Raw genomic sequence first — 17,120 nt, forward strand, 5'->3', positions numbered from 1 at the left:
TTGTTAATTATTGTTGGGAGGTTTTTTGTTAATTTATTTACCACTCTTATAGAAACATTTTTCAACGTTCTATCATTGTTGATATAGAGATGATATTTCGCTCCTTGAGTATGTGCCAACTTTTCCAAATGTTTTAGTTATTGGTCTAATGAGTTGGTGGTTGTTTGTTTTTTTTTTTTTTTTTTTTGGGGGGGGGGTGTGTACCAAAAACCTGAAACCCTCCCATGTACCTCTAGAGGGGGCTAGCGTCTCATTAAGTGGTACTTGTGCCATAGTACCAATTAACCAGTGTCTACAGCACATATTTTGTATGACTTTGTATGAAAAAAAAAAGACCATGTTAACGTCCAACCCCAATCGACAAGAAAATTCATCCACAATTCAACATGCAACATATGAAGTCCACAAAAAGCCATAATAAACTTCCAGACAGATTCTGCGTGTCTTGGTTTCCATATCCAAGGCCTTTGCTATCCAAAGAGCCATTAATTCCTCTGGATGATCTTCGGGTTTGGATAGCTGATATTTTCCAATGACACTTGTTTTTAACAAATGTGAATTTGTGTTGTCTAAAGTAGTAGTAATCACTTATTCACAGCTGTTGTTCCTACGGTGGCCCTTAGAGCTCTGGAACTTAAGAAAACACATGCAAATAGACAAAACAAAAGCAAATTACAAAAAACACAACCGCATTAACAGAAAACACAAACACACGTGGATTGATATAAAAGTTGTTTTTTCTATTTATTAATTGCATGGAGGAAGCAGATAAAGGATTTGGACATGGTGGTCTCGCGTGGTGCGACTGGTCTGTGATAGTTGCGGCTCCAGGTTGTTACTTGTATATATTCTTATTTATAAATACAGATACAAAATCATTTTGATTAATATATATTTACTGCAGATAAATCAGTGCTTCTGGTATGGCTCACTTCCATAATGTGGTTTTGCGGTTGTGTTTTCTGTTAATGCGGTTGTGTTTTGTCTTCCTTGTCTTCCTACCAAGGCTGCAAGGAATCTTGGTGTCATTATTGATGACCAACTGACATTCTCGGACCATGTTGCCGCAGTCTCCCGGTCCTGCCGCTTCGCACTACTCAACATCCGAAAAGTCAGGCCGTACCTGACCCAATATGCCACTCAACTGCTGGTACAAACCTTGGTGATGTCCCGTCTCGACTACTGCAACGCCCTCTAAACAGGCTTGCCGGCCTGTGCGGGGAAGCCACTACAGATGATACAGAATGCGGCGGCGCGACTGGTGTTCAACCAGCCAAAGAGGGCACATGTCACTCCGCTGCTCATCGAGCTCCACTGGTTACCTGTAGCCGCTCGCATCAAGTCTCTTTTGCTGGCCTACAGAGTGATTGTTGGGAATGCTCCCGCCTACTTAAATGCTCTTGTAAGAGCACATGTTGCCCCCCGGATGCTGCGCTCGTCAAATGAGCGTCGCCTGGCTCTGCCGGCCATACAGCCACGGCAATCCAGGCTATTCTCATTTGTAGTTCCACGTTGGTGGAACGAGCTGCCAAAAATGACCAGAGCGGGGACCTCCCTCTCTGTCTTTAAGAAGCACCTGAAGACCCAGCTCTTCAGTGAGTACCTCCTGTCCTAATCTACAATTACTTTGCACCACCTTGCAGTATTTATTGTTACACCAATGTTGTTGTTACACTAATCTCTGTCGCAATGTAGCTGAATGTTATTCTCCCTTGAAAGTCGCTTTGGATAAAAGCGTCTGCCAAATGACTAAATGTAAATGTAAATGTAAATGTCTATTTGCATGCGTTTTCTTAAGTTGCAGTGCGTTAAGCACAGAGGGCCACCATATGTTCCCCACTAGGGGGCAACAAAGTTTGACAAATACTGCGGCTCTTTGGAAAAGCAATAGCAGCCTTTTTGTTATTTGCTGTTCAAATTCAGTATTTGAGAGAACTTTAAACAATTAGTGATAAGGAACAGCAACACAATAACTTCAACTTCAGTCAAGTTCAACTTAGTCAAATAAAAGTAATACCACATTGTTTGATGTATATATTACTGATGTTGTCCACTGGAACAACCTGGTAGGCGGGGATAACAAGGTGCAGTAAAAACGTGCTGTCTAGTTTGCAATCAGTAGCTTAATATGACATTTTTTTACATATATATTTTTTTAATTCACAAATGATATATATACTCACCCTCACTAATGAAGTTGAGGTTTTTTGTTTTTTTTTCAGTAAATGTTAAACCACACAGTAGTTTATTATAGGCAGATAGCTCCTTCTGCCAAGGGAGCCTTGCCATGAAAAAGTTTGGGAACCCCTGCATTGGTGTACCTCATATGTACAACGTGTGTGTGTGTGTGTGTGTGTGTCACCTTCAGCTGCTTCATCTGGGTCTGTAGCTGTTTGACCTCCGTCTGAAACTGCTCCATCTCCTCACTGCTGTAGCTGCACTCCGACTCGTACGTCTGAAAACAGCCGACGCGTTCGTCAGTGACATGTGCCTTACTCATAATAAGTATTAACAAGCAATTGTGTAACATGTCAAACTGATGTAGATGTTCGTACAAATGTTTGCATTTACAGAAACCGCTACATAAGATCAACTTGGCAATTGTTAAAGGATAGGATTGGCTTTTTTTCAACCTCAGAGTAAAATGTTGCTTCTCTTCTCAAGCTCATTCAACGCATTACTATTGAGAAAATCACTACTCTCCTGCAGCTTCTTAAATGCATTCTTAAACATTTGCCCATACATGCAAATACATTTTTTTTTTTACAAATGACCAAAACTATTTAAAACAATTCTTGGTAAAAAAATTAAAACAAGGAATGATTATCCCAGCAGACAAACCCACTCACTGTGAAATAAAACCACGCTCGTATTGTCATTTTGTGAGTGACTACAGCCGTTTGACGACACAATCAGGTATCTGTATTTACAAGATGAAATTCAAGGACTTTCAAGTACTTCTTCAAGCACTATTTTTTTTTTCAAGGTCTTCACGCTAAACGTGAAGACCTCTTTCTCTAATATTTGTATATCGATATATCATAATCTATGTCAAAAAAGTTATTCTGGAAATGTTGTATTAGTTTACGATTGGAATAACAAAACCAGGGTGAATATCACAGGTCTTCAATGATTTTTCAAGCACTTCAGTGGAAAAGGGGGCTATTTTAAAGGCATTCCAGTACTTGTATTTCTGAGGACAAAATTCAAGCACCTCAAGGACCTGATATGAACCCTGCTGCCTAGAAAAAAATTCCACACATAACCTTCACCTTTTCGCTTTCCATTATTGATGCTAAAAGCTCAGTGTTGGTGCGAATCTGCATATCATGCTGTTGCTATTGCATGATGTACAATGACTGAACTGCACATCCCATTTCTGTTTGGAGAAAGATTGTGAGGGGAAATTAAGTGAAATTAACTGGAGGTGGCCTTTAGAAGAAGAAAATATATTGATTTTGGAGTTACTTACAGGAGAGTGGAAGGCCGAAGTGTCCATCAAACTTGCTGCTTCGTGATAGGTGAATGTGAAGGGGCCCTGTGCAAGTCCTGCCTCCTCCAGATTCTCCTGGAATATGTCCCGCGTTGCCACCACAAAGTCTGTTGTTTTTCACAAAGAACCACAAATCAACAACATGCAAGTTTCACAGGTAAAGGAAAAAGGAAATGGATGCGCTGGATTTGCGCACAAGATTAAAAAAAAGAGCATCATTGCGAAACGTAATGCAGCTAAATAATCGTTTTACCTTGATTATCTTTTTTTCTTAATCGAAGCCAAAATCTTAATTGAAAATAACATTTGATTAATTACCCAGTGATTGGGATATTGGGACACAATGAGAGCAATTCTGATAAATGCTGACACCTTGCGCATCTACCTGTAAATTAAAACTATCATTGAGACCGTTATCCAACTTTAAGTAATAATAGTAAAACAGCGTATAGAGGAGCATATGCATAAAATCAAATACATTAAATGGTAGTTTGTTATAAAGTGCGAGCTAAAATAAAAAACATATAAAAAGTGAAATATGTGATTTTTAAACAAAAGAATCTTACGGATTACCAGGTTAAATCTGATATTCCGAGCCTGCACTTAAATGTGTTCCCCACCTCCGTAAGCCACCGTGCCCTGTGGGTCTGCGGTCAGGCTCTGTCTTAGTTGTCTCCTCTTGTCCTCTGTGACGTCCAGACCAAGGAAGGACAAGGCCTAACAAGAGACGGGCATTGAAATACAGATGAAGCCGGTTGAAAAGTCACAGAGGCAATAGTCGGGCGATCTACCAGCCAAGAATGCTAGGAATTATTACTGTTTTCCAAAGATGAAACGAAAAAAAGAAGACAATTAAAAGTGCTGAGACGGCCGAAGATCAAATGAAAATGAAACAGGAACATGCAGATGATCAATGTTCATAAATGATATAACTCTACAACCAAGTCATTAAATGCTAAGGGGCATATTTTTGGTTTGGTGATTACGCCAGCTCCTCTTTATCAGGAGATCTTACTGAACATTCCTGCCCACAAATGGCACAACTGTTTTATTCGCTATCTCTATTTTTCTAGCTTGTAAAAGGGCCATTTGTGTAAACACTTAATGTATGCTTTCCCGGCACGATAGTGTTTGATGTTCTTCTTTGTTAAAACAGTTCTCGGGTGTTACTGAACAACCTTTTTTCTGCATAAAAGCCGGCTTCTTCAAATGTAAAACTAGAATGAACAGCATCACTTTTTTGAAGTGCATCTGTATCTTTCTCTTTATTCTGCAGAATAAATATCTTTAATACTCTCAGTTTGTTTCCTGTAGCGAAACAGTGAGAATTCTCCAACAAACTGCAGAATGAGGGTGGGTGCGTTCAGTAAAACTTTAGAGGGGCTTCCTGAAAATGTGCTGAAAGGCCCCCCCAACAGCAAATTTAATTAACATCACTAACATTGATGTGCAAAATTAGGGGGGAGCCAGAGAGCAGTTTTGAATAAAAAGGCTGTTTGATGAATTAATCTATTTATTTATTTATTTGTTTGTTTGTTTGTTTGTTTATTTGTTTATTTATTTATGTATCACTTCAAAAAATAAAAAAATACAAATAAAAAAGACATTAAATCGGCCCGGGAAAACTCACCAGGTCTAACTTGTCGGATTTAAGTCGTATGTGGGGATCCAAGGTTATCTTGGGTTTGGGCCCCAACGCAGTTCTCCCGTTGGTCGCTGTGCCTGCAGGGGGGGGTCAAGAGCGAGTGTCTGTGAGCCCAAAACAGTAAAAGGTTCTTACATGCCATGTCATTTTATTTTGGTTAAAAGGGATTTTTACCCATATGGAACAATTCTTACCATAACTAGCTATGATAATACCTTGAAGTTTGTTAAAGGTACAATAAGTTGTATTTTATTAACTTTTATCTATGGAGGGTGGTTCTCGGGGTGTTCTACCTTGAGGGCTGCTGAGATTTCAAGCTCTGGTAGTCTGTACCAGACTCTGTACCAGATCCTTGAGGAACTACACCGCTTATATCTTCAAACTGGATTCTTTTTTTTTTTTTTTCTTCGCTAGTAGTAGTAGTAGTAGTAGTAGTAGTAGTAGTAGTAGTAGTAGTAGTAGTTGAAATGTGAGCTACAACTGTAATTGTTGAAATTGGTCGCTAGGACATGTTTATACTGTGTTGCATGTACAGTATGTTTGTTCTTTGTATTTAAAATGAGTCTTGATTGATAAGCAAATGTGACACCAGCTCTAGGTCTCTGGAACAATGTTGGCTCATATAAAACGCATTTAAATTGATAGCACTCTTTATAAAAGACATTTCTATGTAGTTTTATCTCATGTTTCTATGGAAACGGCTTGCGTAGCTGCGCACAGTTGAAAAAAAGAAAAAAACTCTCGCTCAAAAATAGAGAAATGCCGCATACAGTAGCTGACGTGGCCAGTGGAGCTGCAACGGTGGATTAATATGGACTTAATAGGAAGCGTGCACTTACAGCACGCCGTGCCGCGCCCGTACGCTGCGCCAACGCGTCCAATAGGTGCTACAGAAACACTCTGTCTCCTAGTGGCATGGAATGTTATATAAAGAAGTAAACTGAGGTCTTATTGACCATTCTGACAACGGTATTCTGGGACATGTTCTCTGGTGGTTCTTGTGTCTTCTAAAGTATGCCTCCAGCTTAAGAAGCCTCATGGAGGAGAATTTGGCAACGTTGGTGTATTTTCTAGTGCCTCCTTTAGCTGTCGCCGTTTGTCCAACGACCAATGTACGGATTAAACCTTTCAGTAGGTTGTGAAGCAACACAAAAAAAAAGGCTCTGAACAAATTATATCCAGAGGTAGGTTCGGTTTATTGCTTCGAGATGTGGTTATGACCGGAATCCTTCAGTGAATAATTCCTAAAATTTATAGAAGCTCACAGGGCATGGAAATCTTGATGGACAACGTCAGGACACCCGGGATACAGAGTGCAAGAATAATCAATTTTTTTACAGAAGGGAGGAGACAGACCACAAGGTGACAACCAGAGAGGGTGAGAACCAGATGATTAAAACGGGAGTGGAGGAGAGTTGGATGATTATAGAGATCGGGGGGGGGGGGGGGGGGGACGCTAGAAGAGCCAATGCGCCAATATTAATTTGATGAGTTTCTCTGTCCTAGATTTGTGTGTGTATGTGTGTGTGTGTGTGTGCTTTGCTCTGCTCCAGGCCTCAGGCCGCCGCTGTGTGTTTGTGCGTGTGCACGCCCAAGTGCATCCCCCTGTTGCTAAGGGTATGAGCTGATTGCTCCCAAGCCCCCCACCCCCCACCCCCTCACCAAGAGGATTTAGTCTGTCTCCGGTCTAGCTCTGGTGTCATGGTCGACCGTAGAGGCCTGCTGTCGTGAGGACGAGCTGGGGGGGGGGGGGGAGCACGTCAGCTGCGGCGCAACACACACAAAGTGACCCCTCCTAACCGTACACGTAGATTAATACTGTAGGTAGGGAAATGGCTTGAGGAAGCCATCGGAAATATTATTATTATTATTATTATTATTATTATTATTATTATTATTATTATTATTATCAACGTTCCTGATCCTGGAGCTTCACGACTATTAATCCTCAAGTTGGCGTGTAACACTTGCGAAAGGCATGGATCGGCACGTTTTCTAGGTTTTGGTTAAATGAGCTTAGATATGTGCTTGATAATATGATCATTCAAGTACGTTCACTTCGGCAGTCGCTGCAACATTTATCGACGACACAAACACCTTGTAAACACCTTGTTTGGCGTCCGACAGACTGGGTCTTAAAACACGTTCCATGTCTTTCCGCCTCGCACATTACAAACCCCTCTGACGTGTGCTTGCCAGTTAGCGAAGAAGTCAACAATAGCGGTTGCCTAGGTCACCCGTCGGTAGGTTTCTAACTGGGGCACGGGAGGTACGCCAAGTGGTCCCTGCAACCAGCGATGACCTTGGTCGGCCTAATCTGGGCCAAATAGGATTGTGACAATCTCTTGTGTGGCCTTGAGTGCGGGAGGTCCGAAGGCCGCCTTTAAAGCTGCTTGCAATCACTTTGGCCTGACCCGACCACCTCTAATGAAACCACTCTACAAGGGAACTTGAAACTTTCCTCTGAAAGCCTGAAAGTCAAGAAGCTCCTCAGTCGGCAGTGGGCTTCTAAGCGTCGTTTGCATGGAGGAACTGTTCGTCGCAATTGTTTCACATTTCCTGATGAATAACTACAACAAATAACCTGCGAGGCTGCGACAATAATGGAAGTACTGTAGAGGTCGAACCATGCTATTCCTTGCTTTATCTTCCTTTCAGCCCAATGCTGTAACTGTGCCTCCACAAATATTGTTGCCAGTCATACACACACACACACACACACACCCTTCCCACACCCCTCCCACACACACATACACACACACACACACACACACACACACACACACACACACACACACACACACACACACACACACACACACACACACACACACACACACACACACACCAAGATCGTGTCAGCATTGCTTCACATGGGGATGTCATCTATTCAAAGTAGCATATTTGTAAAGAATTTGAGCTCTGTGAGGGATTTTAATCCCTCGCACACCAAGCAGGATCTTCTGTGCAGTATATTCCCATGAAATGAAAGTGGGTATTAAATGTTCTGTAGAATTTTGTGAAATCCCCAATGCGGGGGGTTTGGCGAAGAGTGCTCAACCAATTATATTGGTGACGGTCAAAAACCAAAACTGAGTCTTCAACATACCATGTGTCTTATAAGAAAGTGGTATTGTGAAATGTACACACTAACCTTCCTGTCAATGATCGCAACAGAAAGATCTCCACGTTATTCTTCACGACAGGACGTTGCCATTGAAATAAAATTATATTGTGGCAGTTTCAGGGCCCTCCGGCACAGAGACAGAGACGATGGCGTTGGGAAAACACTGTTTATTGTAGAGAGGGGGCTTGATAGAACAAGCCCCGGAGTAGATGGACACGTGTCATGACAAAGGCTCCTCTCCTGAGTGTGTGTGGGGATGGAGGTTATACCTGTTGCAGCAACAGGTATGCAGCCACCCTGACCCCCCAATTATCTAGACCCAGGTCAGGTGTGGCTGCTCAAACCACACCATCCCCACACCACAGATATTTTTATTATATATATATATATATATATATATATATATATATATATATATATGTATATATATATATATGTATGTGTGTGTGGGGGGGGTGCATCTCTCTCTTTCTCTCTCCCTCGCTTTCTCTCTCTCTTTATATATATATACACATGTATATACATGTGTGTGTGGGGTGTGCATCTTTCCCTTGTTGTATAAGACGATCCGATACGTATCTAGATACATGTGCTTCAATACGGTTCAGCGACAATAAATTTTAATATGGAATGATTTGGTAAATAATATTTTAATATCTCTGGATGCGTTGGAGTATTGCAGAGCGAGAGCGAGAGAGAGAGAGATGTTTGTAGTTCAACAGCGTAAGTTATTGGCAAAACAGGAGCCTGGAAGGTAACAATGAACCTCAATGTGTAATAACAACCGTGTGGCTTCTTCCACCGTCTACAACGTTACGATGTCATAATCAGCGGAAGCTCTGAACAACACGTTGAGATGCAGAGCAGGGTTCAGGCTGAACAGGGATTTAGAGAAAGATTTCCTTTGTGTCTTACTTGTATGGAAAATGAAAAAGGTAAACTTAACTCAGAGAATTGGAGGTTTGTTTTTCCCCTTCTCCTGCACTGCGTCAGTTCCCTGTGTTTTTATTTTGAATTTATTTATTTTCGTTAGTTTCCTATTTGTATGAAACAAACATTTTAAAGCCAACTTTAAGGGGTTCTTCAAGGGACTGTCCGGTTCCGCCTTTGATCGGGACAGTGGATTGAGTAAAGGAGGAAATTACTCAAACTACAGCTCTTGCAGTAATGAATGAATGAGGTGATATCAAGTTTTCAATACACACTTGAAAATAGACCATATCATTATTTTACCAAATTAAAGACACTCATTATCTACTTATTATTCTAAAGGTTTAATTAGGTTATTTACCTCGTTCAGTACCTTCATGAAAAATCTATTGTCTGCATTAGAGGGTTGGGGTTAGGGTTGAGAAGGCGTGGAGTTGAAGAGCTGCCTCTTACCTGAAATGTGGATATCTGGAGGACAGATGTCAGGGGACGACACAGGGGCCAGTTCCTCCGTATGCGTCTTCAGGCACCGGGGAGCACAGTGGGGATGATGAGAGATATTTAAAGGATAGGTTCACTATTTTTTTTACAACCCAGGCCTCATTAGAATCGTGTTTGCTGTCATTTTGAAGTGTTCATAGCAGACTTTACTACTGAGAAAAAAAGAACGGCATTTAAGCACAGTGAGGCTGCAGCAGAGTGGGAAGTTTCTCATTTGTCATTTATTCTACATTCACAACTGTCCAATTCAGACAAATAACAGATTTTTAAAAAGTTTGCTGTGGAATAAAACTATTTCTTCACATTCGTTCCGCCTGTTTGTGACTGACTATGGCATTTTGACAAAAAGGCTACTAAGCAAGTCAGTAGCAAACTTTTGTTTGACTGGGTGCTATGTTCACTTTGTTCACACAAAGAGAATCTTCTTTGCTTCTTTGTTTGTATGTCTGGTCGTCTACATAATGGTTTGAATTTTTAGTATGTAATTTTCAATTACTGACCCCCCCCCCTTTTCTGTTTGAGGGGGAAATTTTCATTTTATTCAGGGGATAAAACATTCCTCTGAGTTTGACGTTCATTATCTGTCGTATTTTAATTCGCAAATGTGAAACTCACCGGAATTGTTTACGAATTGGTGACCGAATCAAAAGATGTGTCCCTGAAATAAATCAACACGGCCACCACTACAATCCAGTATCTCAGAGGCTTCGGTATGTTTTGAGGCTTTGTTTTGTAGCTTCCGTAGTTCTCACAGGGAAAAAATATTTAGAATTTTTTTTTTTTAAGTCAAATACGAGCTCACCTCAGGCGATCTGTTGTGCAGTTTTAGACGTCCGGAGCTTGAGCTACCGCCCGCCACCCGCTGAACCCCATTGTGGAGAGATGTGCTGCTGGGAAAGGGTCCTTTACCTGGGATAAAGGCTATCTCCACCACACTTTCTTGGCTAGAAAGAAAACACACACGCACACAGATACACACAAGATGGAGTATGACGAAGACAGGACACAGAACATGGCAATAGACATAGCAATTTGCTACTTTGCTTATATTTGCTGATTGCTAATACTTCTCAAAACTGAACCCTGAAAGATAGTGGACTGAGATTGGAAACTTACGACTTACTTAAGAACATTTGAGAAGGTCGTCACCTTCTCAAATGTTCTTTTTGACAAGGTGTGTATGTGTAAGATGCGCTTCCTCACCTGATCTTGACTTTGTTGAGCATGATTTTGGCCTCTTCGTGGGTCATGCCAATCAATGACTCCTTGTTGATGGCGATGAGCTGGTCCCCAGGTCTCAAACGGCTGTCCTACGCAGCCGAGCAACACAGTTAAGAACAAAATGAAGCACAAACATTTTTCCTCAGAAACCTGTTTAATCCGATCCACATTTAAGCGGGGTACACACTACAAGATAATCAAGCCGAATTTTGGCCCGATTCCCCCCTTCGACAATCATGAGCAAAGTCCCGATATATTTTTTTTATGGTTCTAAAGATTATCTTGCCAGATTTTCCTGTGGTGTGAGGAATGTTACGAGTGTTTTTGACGTCCCTCTATCTGCTATTGAGAGTCAGGACTCTGGTAATCTCTTGTACCCACACCATCGTTTCAAATGTCATGTGGCTACACAAGATTAGGACGCTAGCTGTTGGTGAATATAATCTGTTAGTGTGTGGTGTGCTCTTTCGGCTCCCCAAACACTACAGTATCGGAACAAAACTGCTAAATTGATCATGATATGTCTTTATGTGCGGAGTTTTCAACATCTGTTGACATTTGAAAATTCTTGTAGTGTTATTCCACATGACTAGACGACCATGTCGATTATGTCAAATGCTATTGAAAACCTTCTGGAATCCCTGTTGCAGGAGTTGTATGCACCCCTGCTACAATGTAAGTCCCACTTACAGGTGGAAGTAGCTGTAATTCATAAATATTCAGATGTTAGTTTCTGATAAAGTTTACTGTACAGGTACTACTCACATAACGACCGAGTTCCGTTCCTAGGACCAGGTCGTTAAGTGAATTGGTCGATAAGCGAGGACCCGTGTTATTTCACGGTAAGGGGGCGTGGCCATTCTGAACACTAGTGTAGTGAATACTGACAGACTGTGGGAACAAGACTGAGAACTGAGGACTGAGACTATATAGTACTGTATATATAAAGTATATAGTATATAAAGGGTGATCCGAGATGAGATGCTTGACGCTGAGATGGCGCGCGGAGCTCGCACACCATGGTATTGTATGCAGCTTACAATACAGACTGGTCAGAGAGCTGGTCGAAAGTCCGAACGGTCGTTAAACAGGTAGGTCGTTAAGTGAGGAGTATCTGTGTTCATTTCATGGGCCACGCTCTTGTTTAATGCAGAGCTCTGCAAAAAGCTTAATATCCATACCATAAACTTTTCTAAGCTATTCTCACAAACAGACACACACACAAACATAATATCTCAACCACACTTGGCAATCAACCAAACCAGATAGTTTGACATGTTCCAACCCGCTGCATCGGCAATGGCAGCACAAAAAAAATGTGTATAATTTATTGCTGTGTACAGTTTGAAATCTTTATGACACACGCACCCAGGTTACAGTTGAGTCACAGTATTCATAGGATGTTCCGATGTTCGTTACTGACAAGTTTGATGGTATTCATTAGGGATTATCCTGTGATGTGAATAAACATAACCTAAACATTACGGATCCAGGTATGACTTAAACGGTTGGGTGAACGTTTTTTATGTATTCATTTGTGTTCCAGTCACCCGAGCATGCCGGCCTCCTGGATGCCTCCTTCCTGCGGGGCTTTCAGACGAACAGGGTTCATGTGTATAATACTGTATGTGCTGTTATAATATGGGCTTACCCAACATAAAAGCCTTAACCCCCTCCATATCCAAACATATGTAAAGACATGATGAGAAATTCAGAAAGATTAAGTCGGTTTGGTCCATGATCAAGAGAGTGACGCGGCATCAGCGTTCATGCTGCACAATACTCAGGATTTAGTGTATGTAGTGAGCTGTAGTGAGCTGACTTTTTATGACAACGACGCACCGATGCAGCTTTCACTTGACAGCACGCAGATAGTCTCGGGTGTAGTTCGGGCTTACTGCGGATTCTGTATCACTGAAATGCCTAATCAGTGATTTGTAGTTACAGTTCTACTCTCAGTGTCGGGCAGAGGCCTTCTGTTTGATATAGCGTCAGTGGTTCCAGTGGAGTTCGGTGAAAAGAAAATGAAATTAAGTCGAGGCTAAGAAGTGCAGGAAATGTTCCCTTTGAGCCAAACGCAAGGTTAATATAAGTGAAATCTTCCTCCTTCATTAACCCAAACGGGTTATTTAAAATGCCACCATAAATCCAAACATATTGATATCCTGTGTTATTTACTCACTGTATGACATTTAACTATTCATTAAACTTTGTCAGAAGCAAAGTTCTGAACATCCGATAACACTTGAATCTCTAAGTATAACTTAAACTATTCTTTTGCCCAGTGATGAACCAGGAAAGGGGTGGGGTAGGGGGAACGCTATTTGTGACCCACCACAGCAAAACCCGCTGTCTCGCACATTTCTAAAATTGCCAGGAGCAGCCAAATAAGTTGAAAAAACCTTTCTTGAAAGAAAATTCAATTTTTCCAGATTCGTGTTCCTTTGTGGTTTTTTTTATCTCTCAACATATTTTCAAAACCGAGTTTGATTCATAAATAGTCGAAAAATGTTAAACTGTCGAGTTAAATATTCCCGTTAGATTACATGGGGAAATTTACCGGGATGCTAAACAACGCTGAACGACGCAGATGGACGGTTTCCTTTAAAACGATTGTCCAGGTGAAGATCATTCATCCATATTCCATGTGATGTGAAGTTACAATGTGAAACCGTTTTGATAGAATTCAACCTTTAAATATTACGTGTTTTATATACACACGGAGACAACGTTGTGGAGGGTTGATAGTTGAAATTGTGTTCTACTGAATTGTAGACATCACCGTCACTTCCGTAAACAAGACGAGGCTCCAGTTTGACTTGTCTGTGAAAACTCCGGTTGATTATTAGAAGCAGGTGTAGGAAGATTTAAATCATTTTGCAGACCTTAATCTGACCAGTGTGATAGATCCAAGTCAGTTTAAGCAGACTTCATTTTCCGCGATGATAGTCAGTTCTCCGACAGCGACGCTGTCTTTACGCTGATATTACTCCGGACTTGGAGAACATTTCAAACAGCGGATTTCAACCCAAATGTGACGATGAAATGGAATATTTTCAAGAACTACCGGAAAATAAATTCCACTTTTATAAAACATGTATATTCTTACTGTTAAATAAAAGCTTTTTTCAAAACAAAAATACGTTTAACGTTCCCTCAAAACACAAGAACAAAAGCAGTGATTGGCCCATTCCGCAGTATGTTAAGTAGACATGTGGCTTTGGCAACCCCATTTGCATTCTGGGAGCTAGGTAAATCAAGCCCAGTCTCAGCGAAACTTTCAAGGTGATATCTCAGAATCACAGTTTGCCACACCCTTGTCATTAACAAGTCATAGCTTTAAAAATATTTGCTTGATTTGCACAAGTGACACCCTGTTTGGAAGCTCTGATTCTCCACTTTCAGATGATGCGGGGGAAAAAAAAAGTCGAAAGCAGCCAAATGACCCTAAAGTATGCGGTGGGTCACATTTTTGATTAACCAGCACCGGCTCCAGAACAGGGGGGTTCAGCTCATTTTCATGGAATATGATTTTAGAAATTTGTATTTCATAATCACAATATATATATATATTTTTTTACTTTTGCATCAGTGTCATCACGGTAGCTTTGGACATGCAGCACATATTTACTTCCGGGATCAATAACACACACACATATGTGGCAATTACATGTCACAAACATGTAATTTAGAACATGAAGCTGTATTTTCAATCATACATTATCAACCCTTGCCCCCCCCCATACTTTGATCACTATAGGCGTTCTTCCTGCACCGTTGTTAACCAGTATGTTAGGTTTGGTATCGATTTTCCCACACAGTCATTTATTTCCCGCAGATTCATTCCTCCCTTTCATCTGTTTTGTTCCTCACCCGGTGGCAGTCTCCTCCGGAGAGCACCTCCTGGATGAAGACTGCAGGGCCATCCGGACGATTGGAGCCCCCGCCGATGGTGATGCCGAGGCTGCAGGATCGAGCCACGGAAATCAGCTGGATTACTCCTTCACCCGGATGACTGGAAAGGTAAACGAAGATTGGCACATTTCTCAGTAGTGAAGCGTTCAGCAAAGGTTTTTGGGCTAAGTCATAAATGATGGGCTTGACAAATGGTGAACCTGTCCTTTTAAATATGGTTATAATCAGGAGCTTATTATGTCTACAAATGTACTGAAGTGTGGTCTTGGTGTTAAATTTGAGGTCTGGAATTACTGTAATTCATTCTTCATAAAAAATAAAACCTTCCAAGAAGAAGCTTGCCTCGTTTCTAAATGCATGTGGATAAGTTTTGACCACAGCAAAGCACACATTTTCCAAAATAATAGCAAATAAATGCCTCTTTCATAGAAATTTTCTCACTGTAAACCTACATTAATGTGCATACATGTGTTTCAAGATTGAGGTTCGATGTGTTTTTGGAATACAACAATTGAAGAAAATAATAAGTCAAGCATGTGGCTGCAACAGATTGTGTGTGTGTGTGTGTGTGTGTGTGTGTGTGCGTGCGTGTGCGCGCTTGTGTGTGTGTTTACATGCACAACATCACAACATGCATGCGCTTTTCCTACCTAAGCGAACGCATCAGAGTCCCACTGTTGCCATAGGCACTCTGGGATCCTGCAGGGCTCAGCAGCAAAGGACTCTGGGAGCGAGATGAAGAGCCGGATGATGTGCTGTCCAGATATCGGCTTCCTTTTCAGTAAAAAAAATGTTAATAATTACATTTAAAAATATATTATATATATATATATATATATATATATATATATATATATATATATATATATATATAGATCAGCTGACATTTTTAAGCATTAGACCTACTTCATCTGAATTTCCATCCACTTTACATCGCTTCCATTTTACCAATTAAGGTACATACTCAACTGATTTGAATTGGAAAGTCCAAAAACACTGTTCAGGCATTCATTGTATTGTAACATCAAATAATGAATGCTGCGATTGCTTCAGGCAGAACCGTTATCAACTAAAGAACCACCCAGTGGATTCTTCTTTGTGTTTCTGAGATTTTTGTCATTTATCTAATAATAACCATATTAAATAGTTAATGTTTCTTATGAGTTATCCGATGGTTGGTGATTGCAGAAATCTAGGACCACATACCCCCATAGTGGTGTGGGGTGGCAGCTAGCTCATATACTGTATACTGAACAACACTGTGCAGTATTGTAAATGAGGTTATACGACAGTTTATACAGTGGTACCTCGACTTACGACTGTAATTTGTTCTATAATAACGGTCGTATGTTAAAACAGTCGTATGTGGAAGCTATTTTTCCCATATAAATTATGAAATCATGAAGGGTGAAAATAAACAAAATACACAGCACAAACACAGTGAATATGAAAAAAATATCGATAAGCCACGAACTTCGTGCACACACGATGTAGGTCGCCCGCTGACCGACTGCTGACTGACTGCTGACTGACTGCTGACTGGCCGCCGACACACCAACTGCAAATTTCCACGGTTGTATCTTGGAGCAGTCGGTCGCAAGTCGATACAAATTTTTGCGACTATCGCTACTCGTATCTTGGATTAGTCGTAAGTAGATGCAGTCGTAAGTCGAGGTACCACTGTACAACGGTAATTAAACAAAAACATAAACTGGTGTCTAAACAAAGGAGTGCAAAGCAATGGTCCATTGAATTAACTAAAATAAATTATCCTATAGCATCCCTTCAAATGTTGCAAGCTCCTCTGCTACAAAGGCTAAGAAGCGATTTGGCTGCCATGTTTGGACATGTTGGTGAGCGGCAAAAGAACAATCAGTGACACTGGGCAATTGTTCAGTTTAACTTGAACTTGAACTTGAACTGATTGTGCTTTTGAGCTTGACTGGCTACGAGCAGTGAACACAACTTCCATCCACTGGCTAAACTTTCCGCCTGGAAACCCAAGTTCTACCCTGGACCTCTATTTTCATCTTAGATACTTAACTGCACGGAGGTAATAAATGCCAGCATCTCTGCTGCTGTGTAGAGTTGGATTCCGATAAGAAGTTTAATTTCCTCAGCTAACTGATAACTTCTGTTCAAACCAAAACAACTCCCTGCAGATGAGATATGACAATTTCCCAAGCGATCCTCTGTTTAGACGGTGAAACATGAACGAATATGTAACGTGTGCAAATCTGAGCGTTTCGGGCATTCTATGCAGCTGGCTCTGTCACACCTAATTTAAA

The 17,120-nt window shown here is 41.0% G+C and overlaps 1 protein-coding gene across 1 annotated transcript in view; it reads right to left on the reverse strand.

Annotated features, from left to right (window-relative positions):
• Positions 1-17,120, reverse strand: part of LOC307236936 (syntaxin-binding protein 4) — a 71,103-nt gene that overhangs the window by 13,577 nt on the left and 40,406 nt on the right. The window contains exons 7-15 of the mRNA XM_080009531.1: positions 15,483-15,606; positions 14,791-14,932; positions 10,900-11,006; positions 10,499-10,640; positions 9,649-9,715; positions 5,124-5,215; positions 4,114-4,210; positions 3,473-3,600; positions 2,363-2,455 (exon numbers count right to left, since the gene is read on the reverse strand). Coding sequence (XP_079865657.1) covers positions 2,363-2,455; positions 3,473-3,600; positions 4,114-4,210; positions 5,124-5,215; positions 9,649-9,715; positions 10,499-10,640; positions 10,900-11,006; positions 14,791-14,932; positions 15,483-15,606 — 992 coding nt within the window. The remainder of the gene's footprint in view (positions 1-2,362; positions 2,456-3,472; positions 3,601-4,113; positions 4,211-5,123; positions 5,216-9,648; positions 9,716-10,498; positions 10,641-10,899; positions 11,007-14,790; positions 14,933-15,482; positions 15,607-17,120) is intronic.

The sequence above is a fragment of the Zeus faber genome (assembly GCF_960531495.2).
Source record: "Zeus faber genome assembly, chromosome: 11".
In the NCBI taxonomy this organism is placed as follows: Eukaryota; Metazoa; Chordata; class Actinopteri; order Zeiformes; family Zeidae; genus Zeus; species Zeus faber.